Source organism: Geotrypetes seraphini, chromosome 8 (genome assembly GCF_902459505.1).
Source record: "Geotrypetes seraphini chromosome 8, aGeoSer1.1, whole genome shotgun sequence".
Classification (NCBI taxonomy): domain Eukaryota; kingdom Metazoa; phylum Chordata; class Amphibia; order Gymnophiona; family Dermophiidae; genus Geotrypetes; species Geotrypetes seraphini.
Genome location: NC_047091.1, coordinates 35,363,634 through 35,379,311, shown reverse-complemented (window position 1 = coordinate 35,379,311; position 15,678 = coordinate 35,363,634). Strand labels below are relative to the sequence as shown.

The 15,678-nt window shown below is 44.7% G+C and overlaps 1 protein-coding gene across 1 annotated transcript in view; it reads right to left on the bottom strand.

The window, feature by feature from the left end:
- Positions 1–15,459, bottom strand: part of EXTL1 (exostosin like glycosyltransferase 1) — a 32,014-nt gene extending 16,555 nt beyond the window's left edge. The window contains exon 1 of the mRNA XM_033956788.1: positions 13,383–15,459. Within this exon, the coding sequence (XP_033812679.1) occupies positions 13,383–14,317 (935 nt within the window). The 5' untranslated portion in view covers positions 14,318–15,459. The remainder of the gene's footprint in view (positions 1–13,382) is intronic.
- Positions 15,460–15,678: the final 219 nt, after the last annotated feature.

The window sequence follows — 15,678 nt, the reverse complement described above, 5'->3', positions numbered from 1 at the left end:
CTGTGGTTCTTGCATGTTACCAAAATAAACTTGTGGCTTTTACAGCAGCCAGAACAAACACACGTCTGCCGCGATCTGAGGGCGGCACCTTCCATCCCTCCTGACTGTGTAATCCTTTCATTAAATATACTGTTTTCTTTTTGGAATATAGTTAATGCTTGGATGGGGGGCTAGAAGGGGCTGCACTTTGAGTGCAACTCTATAGCAATCTGCCTCTTGTATGCACCTACTTTCCTTCACAAAAAAAAACCAAAAAAAAAACCTAGTGGAACTGGATAAATGCACACGAACGCTGTTAGGTGCAAGCATAGAGCTGGTATAAGTGCTCACACCTAAATGCCAGAGATATGCGCATAATTTATAGTGTTCTAAAGTTGCACATGTGTGAGTTCCTGGAGGAAAAGTCTGTTATTGAGAAAGACAAGGGAAAGCCACTGCTTGCCCCAGATCGGTAGCATGGAATGTTGCTACTCTTTGGGATTCTAGAATCTTGTTACTCTCTGGGATTCTGGAATATTGCTATTCTTTGAGATTCTGTATGGAATGTTGCTACTCTTTGGGATTCTAGAATCCTGTTACTCTCTGGGATTCTGGAATCTTGCTATTCTTTGAGATTCTGCATGGAATGTTGCTACTCTTTGGGGTTCTAGAATCTTGTTACTCTCTGGGATTCCGGAATATTGCTATTCTTTGAGATTCTGTATGGAATGTTGCTATTTCTTGGGTTTTGGCCAGGTACTTCGGACTTGGATTGGCCACCATGAGAACGGGCTACTGGGCTTGATGGACCATTGGTCTGACCCAGTAAGGCTATTCTTATGTCCCTCATAGGGTTACCAGACGTGTGCGGGCGTCTAGAAGGCTTTTCAAAACCTGGCCCTATGTCCGGGTTTTGAAAAGCAAATCGCGTCGGACCGAGCAGAGCAGGCTGAGGGGGGCGGGGCTAGAGATGAGGCCGGGGCGGGGCAGGGGTGGGTGGACCTGGGTGGGCCTGGAGGGCGGGTCTATGAGTCTGGATTTTACATACATAATATCTGGTAATCCTGCTCCTTCAGCAGTGAACATCCTTGAGATAAACAGGGAAGATGTCCTGAAGGCCAAGGGTCTTAGAGTAGCACCAATACATGTAAGCAAAAAAAATAAATAAATAAAACACAACAAAGTCAGCACCAAATCCTAGCAGGATGTACCCTGAAAAATAAGATACTGTAAGCTCCCAAAATGGGGGAAAATTCATTAAACAACCTACTTCCAATGGTGAGGGAAGGTATTTGAACAATGTTTGGATGATCTGTCTGGGAGGCTTTATCGCTGGAAATGAGGGGCAAAACCGAAATAATTAATCCAGCAAATCTGCACAATCAGAAAAGATTTCCTGGCTGGACCACAGGTTTATGTTGTGAACTTTTAACTATGGCATCCTTTCAGAAATCCTGGCTGCTTCACGCCAGCACCCACAGATCTGGGCCCTAGGGTAGCTTGTACAGAGAACACTTTGAGCCCCCACGAGGCTCGGTTATCTACTTGCTTGCATGTTCTTGGCATTCGTACTAGTAAAACCCAGATGTCTCCTTTTTTGGGGGCCTTATAGTAACCCTAATCTAGTGTATCGCAAACAGTGTGCCTCCTGAGATTTTACGTGTGCCGCGGTACACTGGGGAAGAGGAGAGAAGCCGGCACCGGATGACTCTACAGGACGTGCCTCTCGTGAAGAGAGGCACGTCCTGTAAGCAATCTCCCGACACCGGTACCTCTTCTCTCTGCCGGCCCTTCTCTCCAGCGCGGGTCTTTCTCTTGTCGCAAGGCCCGTTTGAAGGGCCTTTGCGTATGCCATCATCACGCCGACGCCTGCGCACCCGGAAGGGTGTCTCGAGCCGGGGACACTAGGTTTAGTGTGCCCCCGGCTTGAAAAAGTTTGCAAGACACTGCCCTAATCCATACAAAGAGTCCTATACATGGAGAGGACCTCAGGGTGCTGAGGCTGTAGCTGCAACCACTAGGCCACGCCTTCCTCCACACAATGAATATTGCAGAGTAACTGTAAAGTGAATGATATTTTATTCTAGTAATGAGAAAAAAGACCTCAAATGCTACCCCTGTGTCACAAACCAAAGTTTCTTCGTGAAGACACTTCAAAGGAGTCAAAAAACCTCATTACGGAAACACAAAATGTGCAATAATACAATATTTGCTGAAATTGTTACAGGATCAGTTTGCAAGTGCACATAAATTCTTTTTTTAAAACTTTTTTTCTATGTTTCATAAAAACATTAAGGTTTCTTGTGCAATGCTAGTAACAGCCACGCTGAAGAGCAAAGTAAAATGTTCTTGCTCGGAGAGTAAAATGTATCACAACTTGGAACACCAACATAAAAAGGCACAATTCGGAGTCTAATCACAGCGTGTGAACTCCGCAGTTGCTGAGAAATAAGAACATAAGAATTGTCATACTGGGACGGACCAAAGGTCCATCAAGCCCAGCAAACTGATTCCAACAGTGGCCAACCCAGGTCCCAAATACCTAGCAGAAACCCAAAGAGTAGCAACATTCCAGAGCTCATATGGTGATGTCATAATGGCTCATTCCACCAATGGCTAAGAGCCAAACTCATCAGTGATGTCACATTGGCTTGATTGTCCTATAAATCACTCCTTCAAATAATAGTGCTCCACACTTTATCACCAAAAATACGGATGGATTGCTGCTTAAGCCACACTTCTTACATGAAGTTGAATAAAAGAGATTAATAATGGATCTCAAGCGCTCACTGTTGCACTACCACTAGAACAAGTCTCGGTCCTTTACACTCTTTATTCTTATCAAGATCTTTTTAATTTTTTTTTTTTTTTTTATTTCACCTTCTTTTAATCAATATTTTACTAAAATCATCATAATAATCCCCTCACATTGTAATTATTATGATTGTACTTAACTTAAAGCGAGGTTTTACTGCCCAATCATGTCTCTATATCTGAGCTTCTTCAGGAACAGTCTTGTTGGACTTAACACTGTTTGTTGTATTCTATTGAATATCATATCCAGAATCTTCAAGGTTTTAGATCTTTTCTAGTTTTTAGAATCCTCAAGTTTTTAGAATCTCCAAATTACTGTGGATTCACACGCACATTAAAGCGTCTGTTGTCACTTCCGGAATCTTAGCTCAGCTCACATTAGAACATACTGGGACAGACCGAAGGTCCATCAAGCCCAGTAAACTGATTCCAACAGTGGACAACCCAGGTCCCAAGTATCTAGCAGAAACCCAAAGAGTAGCAATATTCCAGAGCTCATATTGTGATGTCATAATGGCTCATTCCACCAATGGCTAAGAGCCAAACTCATCAGTGATGTCACAATGGCTCACATAAGAACATAAGAATTGCCACACTGGGACAGACTGAAGGTCCATCAAGCCCAGTAAACTGATTCCAACAGTGGCCAACCCAGGTCTCAAGTATCTAGCAGAAACCCAAAGAGTAGCAACATTCCAGAGCTGAGATTGTGATGTCATAATGACTCATTCCACCAATGGCCATTCCACCCCAGCCCCACCTTGTTCTGCCTCCAACCCACCCTGTTCTGTCTCCAGCCCCACCCCCTTTCCCATAAAGCCACATTTGGAGGGCTTCCAGCATGCATATTGGGTGTGGATTCACACTATTCTATAACAATGCATGCATCTTAACGGCCCACCCTCTGGCCCATCCATGTCCATCCTGTTGCCACACCCCCTTTACAGATCCTCATGGAAACACGTCCTATTGCGTGTAAATGTCTTTTCACATAGATCTGCCATTTCTGCTCTGTTTCAGTGCCTTGCATTCATCAGAACACTTTCCTACACCATAAACTTGGCGCAGAAGTTGTGCCTAATGTTAGATGCCATATATATAGAATTTTCTTTCAACCGAACAATTCACCAGCTTGAAACTATGTTTGAATGATATATAGAATTTTGTCATCTGTCTGTATAACATAGTCATACATCATGAGCAACATTTCATATGCCTAAGTGTCCAGAGAATGTGGTGAAAGCAGATAGCTTAGCAGGGTTAAAAAAAAGTCTGGATAATTATCTAAAAGAGAAATGCATAAGCTATTATTAAAATGGACTTGGGGAAATCCACTGCCAATTCCTAGGATAAGCAGCATAAAATCAGTTTTTCTCCTTGGAATCTTGCCAGATATTTGTTACCTGGGTTGGCCACTAGGGGAAACAGGATATTGGGCTTGATGGACCTTTGGTCTGTTCCAGTATATAAACACATCAAAGTAGGAACTGAGACAATATAGCACCTGTTTTCATGTGACATACAAGCACACATTCCTAGGGGCTGAGCTGAGGGTGGTACATATACCTGCCTAAGCACCCTGTTATAAAAGTGTTTTCTAAATGGCCTGAATTTAATTTGTACTCCGCTTTCTGTCACCAGCAGGCCTGAGGAGAGGGAGGTGCAGCCAGTACATCGCTCCAGGGCCTCTGAAGCTCAAGGGGTCCCAATAAAGCCCAAGAATCATCACGAAAACCGAAACCTGTTGTTGTCTCGAGAAGGAAATGTCCTTACAAACCAAGACAAAGAATGGCGCGAGAAATTTCACGCACAAGATTGCGAAACGTTGCGCGAGCACAAAGCTATAGAAGGCCATGACAACGATAAAATACTTTTCAGTGACATAATACGGTGCATTCAAAATTCAGCGAACAAAAACTTGGGAAAGTTGACTATCAACGAGTGTTCTCACGTGTTCATTCCTAGCTTCAAACCTATTGCTCGGATTACTCCTCCTTGCTTTCCCACCGAATCCCGGGAGGAAGAAGAAAACGGGACACGAGCCACGCTGATTCATCGTGGACCACAAAGAAGACTTTACAGGACAGCGAAGGAAGAAATAATTCCACAGGTAAAGTTCACTGTAAATGCCGTAATTGTAGCATAAAGGACCCACTGACATTGTGTGCCTTTTTGTCTACGTTATCGACAGATTCGAGACTATAAACGGCTGGACGGTTAGTGGAAAGACAATCGCAGTATTGTCCTAACTTTAGAACCACTAACAAAATTCTCGACAACAATACGACAAATTTCTATGTTCTATATTTCATTTCAGGTACTGGCCTTAACATGTCATCTCAAAAATCTTTGTACCGGGGCCCGGATTTTCTCTCGGCGGCCCTGCTCATCAGGAAACACTGAGCCATGAGATATGTCCATTCTGTGTGTCCTGCCTCTGCCAGTTTCACCAGCACACCCTACGCCACAAGTTTCCTGTGTCCTCTGCAAAAGAAACAGCAATTCACAAGATGCGAGACACTAGGTGTTGTGTTTAAACAGTCACAAATGATACTTCAGAACCTTAAGTGCCTCCAAATACTGGAAACATGCCTAGCGCTTAAACTGATTCAACAGCCTCATTGAAATCTGGAATATGATGGAAGGAATAGGGGTGGGGGAAAGGCCGTATGTGGCTGGCATCAGGGGTCCTGGCCCTCGCTCTGGTATTCCTGGCTTTTGGAATGAAGTCAGGGAACGCTTCTGAAAAGCTCTCTTTCATCAGGGCACAGAAAGGCATGTGTTCGGTGGGTCCCGAGAGAGCCAGAGCTGTGAATAAGGTCCTTGCTTAGTTTTTAAGAAGGTTTAAGGTTACAAGTACACATGCAACGCTGGCATTGCAGGAATGCTGAGGTCAGACAAGCGCAAGGATTTTACTGCAAAACTAGCGGAGGGAAAGGTCAAGAAGAAAGATAACGTAAGGCAAAATCTTTCTAGTGAACTCAGGACCATAGGGAGCTACAATGGTGCCCTGTGCGGCTCAGCCAGTGCTGCCCCCTGCCCTGCGCACTTCACCACCACTGAGAGAAGATGGTGAGCTGGGGGCAATTTTCACACCCACTCCATATTTTCACATTATGTGCCTGCACCGCTTACACAGCCTTTGTTGCGGTACTGTTGGGCCCAAATACTTTTCTTGGCGTTCTCTTTTCTCCTCTTCTTCTCTCATTCTCTGTCTCCCTCCCTCTAACGCTTCCTCCGTATCCTCCTTCCTCCCTGGGCCTCTTCCCTTTCTCCTTTCATTCTTTGGTTCTCTTCCTGTCTCTTGTTGCTCTGCTCTCTTTGATAATTCTCAGCCCCCACCCCTTATAAACAGTCTTCTCTCCTTCTCTACTCCTGTTTGCTTCCTTTGTGGATCCCTGACTGTAAGGATCCGACATTTAATTCACGTTGAATATATTCTACATCTGATGGATGCAAGAGAAAAGCAGAGGATTCAGTGGGAGGTAGAACCTGGCAGGTGGCTGCATAACTAAAACCGTTAAGACAATTTATTCCAATTCTCAAGTCAGCAATTAGCACATAAGAAACACGTTTTAGATCATAAGGCAAGTTGTCTTTTTAAATTATCCCTAGCATAAAGTTCTCCTGGTCTCACAGTCTTGTCACCAAAAGAAAAGAGAAAAATCTTCATTTTCCTCCTTAATTAATTCCTGGGAGCATTGAGCGGCCAGGAGCAGTTCCACATTGAGCAAAAAATTCTTCTTGTTAGGTGGATGTGAAAGTCAGAACAGCTGTTAGGAAGGGGAAAATTGCAGCTAAAGGAGAACTCGTGGAATAATGATTCTGATTTCTACCCTTAGGCCAGAGGTTGGTAGAGTTACCTGTTTTGTTGAAGCAAGCAAGTGGCCCCAAGGGACGTGGCCTGAGGAGTCTGAGCAAATCAGGACCATATCCACTTATGGCCGATTCAGTCACGGGGCACAATTGTAGTGCGTGCACTTGTCCATGCACACAATTATCGGAGCGCAATTGTCGTGTGCGGATTTGTCGGTGTACCATTCCACACAGGCATCTAATATATAAACTGAATGTCCTCAGTATAGCCCTAAAGTGACTGACTGGGTTAGAAACCGGTTGAGCAGAAGGTGAAAGAGGGTTGTGGTAAATGGAGCTCACTCAGAGGACCAGTCGTGTGCCGCAAGGTTCAGTTCATGGGCCTGTTCTTTTTAACATTTTTTGCAAGTGAAATTGGTGAAGGGTTGTCTGGGAAATTTTGCCTCTTTGCAGATGACGCCAAAATCTGATGGTGCGGCTACTAAAACGGATAGTGGTCTTTGTTATAAAGCAGGGATCTCAAAGTCCCTCCTTGAGGGCCGCAATCCAGTCGGGTTTTCAGGATTTCCCCAATGAATATGCACTGAAAACAGTGCACGCACATAGATCTCATACATATTCATTGGGGAAATCCTGAAAACCCGACTGGATTGTGGCCCTCAAGGAGGGACTTTGTGACCCCTATTATAAAGCATATGGGGACAGACTTAAAGATATCAATATATATAATTTTGAAGAAAAGTGAAAGATTGGAGATAAAATAGAGACATTTAAATACCTCTGTGGAATAAATACACAAGAGGTGAGTCTCTTTCAATTGAAAATTGAAGATTGCGCCAGAAGCAAAAACACAGTAAAATCTTTTTTTTTTAGGTAAATTAAAAGCAAGAAGCTGGGAAGAGAATTGGTTGGACCGCTAGATGACTGAGGGATGAAAGGGGCTCTCAAGCAAGACGAGGCCATAGCGGAGAGATTAAATGAATTCTTTGTTTTAGTCTTCACCGAGGAAGATGTGGGGGAGCTACTGGTGCCAGAAATGGTATTCAATTCTGATGAATCAAAGAAACTCATATAAATCTCCATAACAGTGGATGATGTAATGGGTTAGTTTGACAAATTGAACAGATTGAACAGTAGCAAATCATCTGGACCAGATGGTTTACAACCCAGAGTGCTGACAGAATTGAAAAATGAACTTGCAGAGATATTGTTAGTAATTTGTCATTTTTCTTTCAAATCCAGCATAGTACCAGAAGACTGGAGGGTGGCTAACATGATGCAGATTTTTAAAGAGTCCCAGAGGCAGTGGCATAGTGAGGGTGAGAGGCACATCTCCCTCACCCTTGTCTCCACCCCCCCACTCCTTGCCTGATCCTGCCTGCGGCGCACCTCCCCCCCACTCCTTCCCTGATCCCGCATGCTGCATGCGCCCCCAAACCCCGGCTTATGGGCCTGGGTCCTCCTCTCTATAGTTCACTAGCCCACCCCCCCAGACTACTTAAGCCACCTCTGTGCAGCTAGGCTTTCCTAAACCAGATGCTGATGTTCTGGAGGCAGATATGTATGTTCTTATTCTGATTTTTATGGTGGTGGGGGGGGAGGTCAGTGATCACTGGGGGAGAGTGTAGGGATCTGCACTTTGTCCCTGCAGTGGTTATCTGGTCACTTTGGATACCTTCTGGGCACTTAGACCTGGTGTTAGATCTCTTATGTCACAACGTATATGTTTCGTCTACGCAGTCTCGTCAAACTTTAAATTATCGCTGCAGGATGACTAAGTTTGGTTGGCCCACATCCCACCCACCTCCAGCCCTAAGCACTCCTCGAAAAACTTCCCTTTTCACTCTGGACGCACAGCGGCAGTCAAAACGCCTAAGATGCCTCTAGATACGTCTAAAACCTGATTCGATTATCGGCGCTTGGACAACCTGTCTTTTTGATCATCCAAGTGCCAACTTGGGCGGGTTTTTAGACATATTTAAGTTTCGATTATGAGCCCCTTAGTATGTGTCAGGTTAGGATCAAAACTTGATTCATAAACTTGTACCAAAATTATGTATGTTTAATCTGTAACCCATTCTGAGCTCTTTGGGAGACAACGGGATACAAAATGAGTTAAATAAATATGCCCCCCCCCATCCCATCTCCCTGCTGGCATTCATGTTGGCGCATCTTTATAGAATTTGGCCTCAATGATCTGCCTGGCTACTGAAATCAAACAGCCAGTGGCAATTTTCTAATTTTTTTTTTTTTTTTAAACCCGTCCAGGTCAGAACCAGAGCAGGTTTCCACCCTCCAGTCTGGCAGTCGTAGGCAGTGGCAGGTTCCGAAAGATTCCAGGACAGTTGCCAAAGGTTTTAATTTGACGCCCAGCAGTAAATCACCACTGCAGAGGTCTAAGTTAGGTATGCAACTGAGCCATCCACTCGGTCAGTCCCTGCAAACCGATCCCCTGACACGCTCAATATGCGTTCCAAATGGAGAAGGAGTGAAAAGCACATTTTTCATTACAACAACAAGGGGCAGTTGTGTGAGCTACTGGACTCCAAAGTATTCCCTCTGCAAAACACATCCTTCTCTGTCAACCCTGTACACAGAGCGCACTGCCCTGCTGGCCCTCCATCTGTAATAAATGGATCATTTTTCACTGATAAAGCCGCGGTGAGTCCCAGTGTTCGGCCTGATTTATGCCTCTAGTTGAGGACTTCATAGATTTGGTAGAAGAGGTGACTTTGAGGGAGGCTCCTGAGGATGAGGCGTATGGCGATGAGGTTTGTACGCCACGGACTGCTGTAAGGATATTAGACCACAGCCTGTCCTGGGGGGGGGAAGATGTAACAGCTGCAGAAGGGGAGAGAGCTGGAGCTCTAACAGGAACAGCAGTGCCAGTTGGCACAGGCCAGTTGGCACAAACATCGAAGGCCGCTGTGGGCTCCCGCTGACCAATCAGGCCTGTGCTAGCATCTCCATCTCAATATGATAATCTCAAGGCAGGGATCATGTTTCTGGGACATTAATAAAACAAGCGATCCAGACAGTGGCATACTTAGGGGATGATCATTTTTTAACACTCCCTTCCCCCCTATTAAAATATATTTTTAGTAATTTTAGTTAGTTTTATAGCCAGTCCTCTCCAAACGGGTTACAGTTTAACATTCACAGTGTTACAATATTTATTTATTTAAGTATTTATATACTACTGGTTTACATTCAGGTACTCAAGCATTTTTCCCTCTCACAATCTATCTAATGTACCTGGGGCAATGGGGGGATTAAGTGACTTGCCCAAGGTCATAAGGAGCAGCATGGGTTTGAACCCACAACCTCAGGGTGCTGAGGCTGTAGCTTTAACCACTGCACCACTCTAGATATCAAAATCTTGTGTTTAGAGTTCTTCTTTTCTCTCTCCTTCTCTTTTCTGTTCCTCTTTTACTCAACCAACCGCTTTAAAAAAGCGACCCCACCCAATATGTTTTACCCTACTCCCACTTTCTCCTTCTCTTCTCAAAATATGTTTCTTTTCCCCTCCTTTCCCTTTTTCCCCTCACTTTCAAGTCTGTCCAGTTAATGTCTTTGATGTTCACTTTCATCATTTTTAAATATCTATTATTTTTCCTTCTTTTTAAATATTTTATTGTTAACCGGCCAGATACCTGTTGATGGTCGGTATATTAAAAGTTAATAAACTTGAACTTGAAACTTGAAAATGCAGCAGAAGTGAGCCAAGTACAGGACAATCAAGCCATTGTGACATCACTGATGAGGTTAGCTCTTATTGGTGGAATGAGGCATTATGATGTCACAGTACCAGCTCTGGTTATCAGAGGCTGAAACTCTTCACATTATTTATTTACTCAAATTTATGTACTGTTATCCCAGTGGAGCTTGGAATAGTTTTATATGAATTTATTCAGGTACTCAAGCATTTTTCCCTCTCACAATCTATCTGATGTATCTGGGGCAATGGGGGGATTAAGTGACATGCCCATTGTTACAAGGAGCAGCGTGGGTTTGAACCCACAACCTCAGGGTGCTGAGGCTGTAGCTTTAACCACTGCACCACTCTAGAAATCAAAATGTAGCAGAAGTGAGCCAAGTACAGGACAATCAAGTCATTGTGACATCACTGATGAGGTTGGCTCTTATTGGTGGAATGAGGCATTATGATGTCACGGTACCAGCTCTGGTTATTATAGGCTGAAACTCTTCACATTATTTATTTACTCAAATCTCTATACTGTTCTCCCAGTGGAGCTTGGAATAATTTTATATGAATTTATTCAGGTACTCAAGCATTTTTCCTTGTCTATCCCGGTGGGCTCACAATCTCTCTAATGTACCAGAGGCAATGGGGGATTAAGTGACTTGCCCAGAGTCACAAGGAGCAGTGTGGGATTTGAACCCACAACCTCAGGGTGCTGAGGCTGTGGTTCTAACCACTGCACCACACACTCCCCGATATAACATTACATAGGGTTACAACCTCTCCAAATCCATGCAAGCGCTGGGGTGTAAACAAAATCATCAAAAAAGACTTTTCCTCTCGCTTTTAGGTCCTAGCTCAAACTTGGCAGAAGCATTCCAGAAGTCAGCCACAGCAGAGCTACGTGATAAGATTAAAACATGTTGTCACTGCTGTCAGATACCTAGACCCACTGTATCATTTCCTCTACCATAATCTCCCCACCCCTGTAATGTCCTGTCTAAATTAGATTGTAAGATCTTCTGAGCAGGGACTGTCAATTGCAGTGGTCTCAAACTCGCGGCCCGCCAGGTACTATTTTGAGGCCCTCGGTATGTTTATCATAATCACAAAAGTAAAATAAAAGTTTCTTGATCCTATGTCTCTTTAGCTATAAATGACAATATTATTATTAAGACTTAGCCAAAAAGAAAGATTTATAAACTGTAACGAGTTTTACCTTATGCAAAATTGTCATTTCTTTAATAAAACATTAATTATTTTTTTCTGAGGCCCTCCAAGTAAGTACCGTCAAATCCAAAATGTGGCCCAGCAAAGGGTTTGGGTTTGAGACCACTGGGTTAGAGAATGTGTTGGGGCAGTAAGTTAACTAGTGAAATCCCTTCTAGGATAAAAAAAAACGCTTGAAGAGTAAACTTGTACAAAGTAATGAAGGACGTCTTACACCCGGGACATTACTCGATTTTCTTTCGTGTCCTTCTCGGCGTGGTGTATTCATCACTGGTCCTCTTCATATTTTTCAATTAATCTTTTTTGGCTAAATTTTTAATATGATGTGAAAATTAAAAAAGAAAAAGAAAGAAGCACTTAGGCCCAAATTCTGTAACCAATGCCTAATATTAGGCCCCTATTTTTGAGGCGTTTATCTAAATTGAATAACAAGCTCAATTATTGAAATTTAGGCGCCTATCAAGAAAGAGCGATCCTGTAACAAGGCGTCTCTAAAAATTTAGATGACCTTCAAAAAAAATAGGCGCTATGCGTAAGGCGTGGCTTCGTGTTAGGCGCCTTGTTACAGAACTGCTGCTCTTAAGCGTGCTTACGTGCTCGCACGGGCACCTAACTTTTAGCTGTTCCTAGAACTGGCCTATTTCTTGGGCGCCTCCAAAATAGGTGCCGCTCGGCGCGATTCATTTAACAGCGCACAATTTTACTTGAATCGCACTGAACGGTGCCTATAGAGGCGCCTAATTGTTGGGCACTTCTTACAGAATTTGCCCTTTAACTTTAGGCCGACGGTTACTCAACCGTTTCACGCCTTGGTTTCATCACGGCCCTTGTTACTTCTTCAGTGGATCAAATCCACATTGCTTCATTGCAGCTGGATTTAAAGGTATCATATTAACTCGTAAAAAAAAAAATTTTGTGTTAATTTGTACCTACATTTAATGTGAAAAACCGTCGGCCTAAAGCAGGGATCTCAAAGTCCCTCCTCGAGGGCCGCAATCCAGTCGGGTTTTCAGGATTTCCCCAATGAATATGCATGAGATCTATGTGCATGCACTGCTTTCAATGCATATTCATTGGGGAAATCCTGAAAACCCGACCGGATTGCGGCCCTCAAGGAGGGACTTTGAGATCCCTGGTATATACTGTACATTAAGACAGTGGTCCCAGACTCTCAATTGGGTTTTCAGGATCTCCCTAATGAATATGCAAGAGAGATTTGCATATCAGAAAGCAGCAGACATACAAATCTCTCTCATACATATTCATTATTTCAGTGGCTAGAAGGCTCATTGCCTGGCAATTAAGAATTCTTAAGAAAGGGATGCTGTTAGTGTAGCCCAGGGGAAGGGAACTCCGGTCCTCGAGAGCCGTAATCCAGTCGGGTTTTCAGGATTTCCCCAATGAATATGCATTAAAAGCAGTGCATGCAAATAGATCTCATGCATATTCATTGGGGAAATCCTGAAAACCCGACTAGATTGTGGCCCTCGAGGAGGGACTTTGACACCCTGCCCTAGTGTAAAGTCAGGAAGGGAGCACAATTTTGACTACACGCTCTCCCCTTTGAGCCAACAAATACCAGTAAGGGACACACCCTACTGCCAAAAGTAAGTGGAATTCACTGCTGCTCTTATGGTTTACTAATTTGATATGTTAAATAATTATTTTTTGCTTATGTTTGTTACCGGGACTGTTTGCTGAAATACTGAAAAAGGCAACTAACTTTGGGGGCTGTTGAACTCCATACAGAACACAGCCTGAGCAGAGGGAAGCAAGTTAACCACTGGACTACTGCTTTTGAGCCAGGCAAGGGTGCAGGATTCCTCCTGAAAGGACTTACTTCTTGTATTGGTCATTATCCCTGGAGCAGCGGGAATCCTTGTGTTTCTCCCAGTCTTTACCGTGTTTGCATGTGGTCAGGGAGATGATATCCTTCCCATTGTGGATATGGTGCAAGGCGTTCCTGGTGTCTGACCCGATCCCGGTCAAATAGCGCTTCCCTTTGAACACCAACAAATACTTTTTCCTGGGGGGCACTGTGTTCTGCTTCAACCAGCCCTTGTCCCCACCCTTCTGAGGGTGATCCTTCGAAAACAAAGGAAGGGAGATATCGAACCCAGGCCTGAAATGCTCTGTGTAGAAGCTCGCCTTGGCAAGGATGGCCTGTCCAAAGTCGAAACCCAAGTCTTCGGTATAATTGGGCCAAGTGCCCGAGTACAAATTAAATAGCACGTGGTTTCGTCCGTCATTCCAGAGAGGAAATCCTTGAATCTTCTCGTTAAGGTTACGGATATACTGGAAGGAAAGACGATCCCGGTCCAGAGTGTCAATGTTTAAAACAAAGAGACAAGCCTCTTCTGGGTTTGATGTGTAGTAATTTGACTCCTGTATTGAAGTTAGGATCTTTTGGTAGGTCTCAGAGACAGAGTCCTCTTTCTCCAGAGGGTAGACATAGACTTTGAAGCCATGCCTTTCACACCTGGCAAAATCAAAGCAAGTCTCCATGCGACATTTGCTCCTTTTGTAAACAGTCGCTCTTGACTGTCTCTGGGCTTTGGGGGATTGACTGTAATGGGCTCCCTCACTCTCGAGTTCATCAGGGGTTGCAAAGCTGACCAGAAGGTCTCTGTCCATCCACTGGGGCCAAGGTCTGAACTCTTCAGCTTTCTCCCCGGTCAAGAAGACGAGCTGCCTCAGCTGAGTTCCTCCAATGTAGAAGAGGAAAAGCCATGAGGCAAAGAACGTTATCAACATGAATTTCTTCCTGGCCTGCATAGGTTTATCTCAACATCTGGCACAATCAGAAGAGCAGGAGAACTCTGCAAGTGTGTCGACCGGATTCTGACACAATTGTTAAAGTCTATAACACTGGGCACACTCACAGCTTCAAAACCCAAGAGGTAGATGCCCTCTTTAAATGTCAAACATCCATTTGTATGCCTAGGAGTGGGGTGGGGTCTCACTTTCTGCTATTATTTCCTCCAGCAGGGGTTAAAAAATCAGATTTGTCCGCCTCCACCAAAGCCGTTAGCTCCTGTTTCCTCATTTTAGAGGTGGCATCTTTAGGTCTTTGCAAGAGTGTATTAAATGGTGAAAGATTGAGTAACTGTGATCCCTTTTTTTTCATTATTGTCTACTTGGGCTTTCAGGCTCCGCCATGAAAAGGTCACACAGCTGAGCTCCTTTCATCCATGCCTTTATCCTGTCATTCCAGCCGTCGGGAGGTACTTGCTGCTCTTTCAGTTCTGATTTAAAAAAAAAAAAAAGGTTCTTTGAGTCCTGTGGCCTATTTCGTGCAAGAAGTGAAAGCTGTGGGAGGGCTTAAAAGAGCAGAGAAGGGTCCCCAGAGGCAGCTCTCTTGCAAAACCTGCTGTTTACTTTGCACTCCTCCAGGGCAGGCTGCCTCTCTGATACTGGGAGGTTTCTTCCTTACCTTGAGGGGTAACGGTGCATCGCTTTCTCGGCCTTTTGGGGTTCTCAGTGCAGCAACTCTTTGCACTGCCCAGGGGTTCACATCAGCATTTCTAGCCCTTGGAGGTCATTTAGGACTTAGCCTCAGCAGTATCCCCTGCTCTGCTTCTGACACCCCCAGATCTTCAGCCCAGATATTTATTGACCTGGCTACTTCGACCGCCTCCTTTCCTCTGCAGAGCACTTGGACAGCCTATTTAGGTCTCTTTGGAAACTCTGGCCGCTCATTTCCCCTTCGATCATGTCTCCTGCGGTCAATATCTTTGCCCGATCCCTGCAATTTCCCCCTCGCCTGATCTCCATCAACAGTAGCTTGGCTTGCCCCGCATCCTGCCCACCTCCGCACTCTGGATCGTGCCCGCAAGGCTTTCTCGCCCTACAGATCATCCGGAGCTCTGCATTTCGCCCCTTTGCACCCGCCAAATCCTAGCAGCGCAACGTTCTAAAGCCGCCTTCACAACATTCGAAAGAGCCCGCCCACCGAGGCGCCCATTGGCTCCCACGGCCTGTGAGGCGGGGCTTCCCCGTCGGATTCGTAAGCGAGCTCAGCCGCCCAGGAGGGCGTTTGTGACGTAGCCGGGGCGGGTCCAGGATCTGTCACTGTCATCATGGGGACCAACTTTTGCAAAATTATTGCCGCTCTCTGGACACAGTCAAGGTGTTTG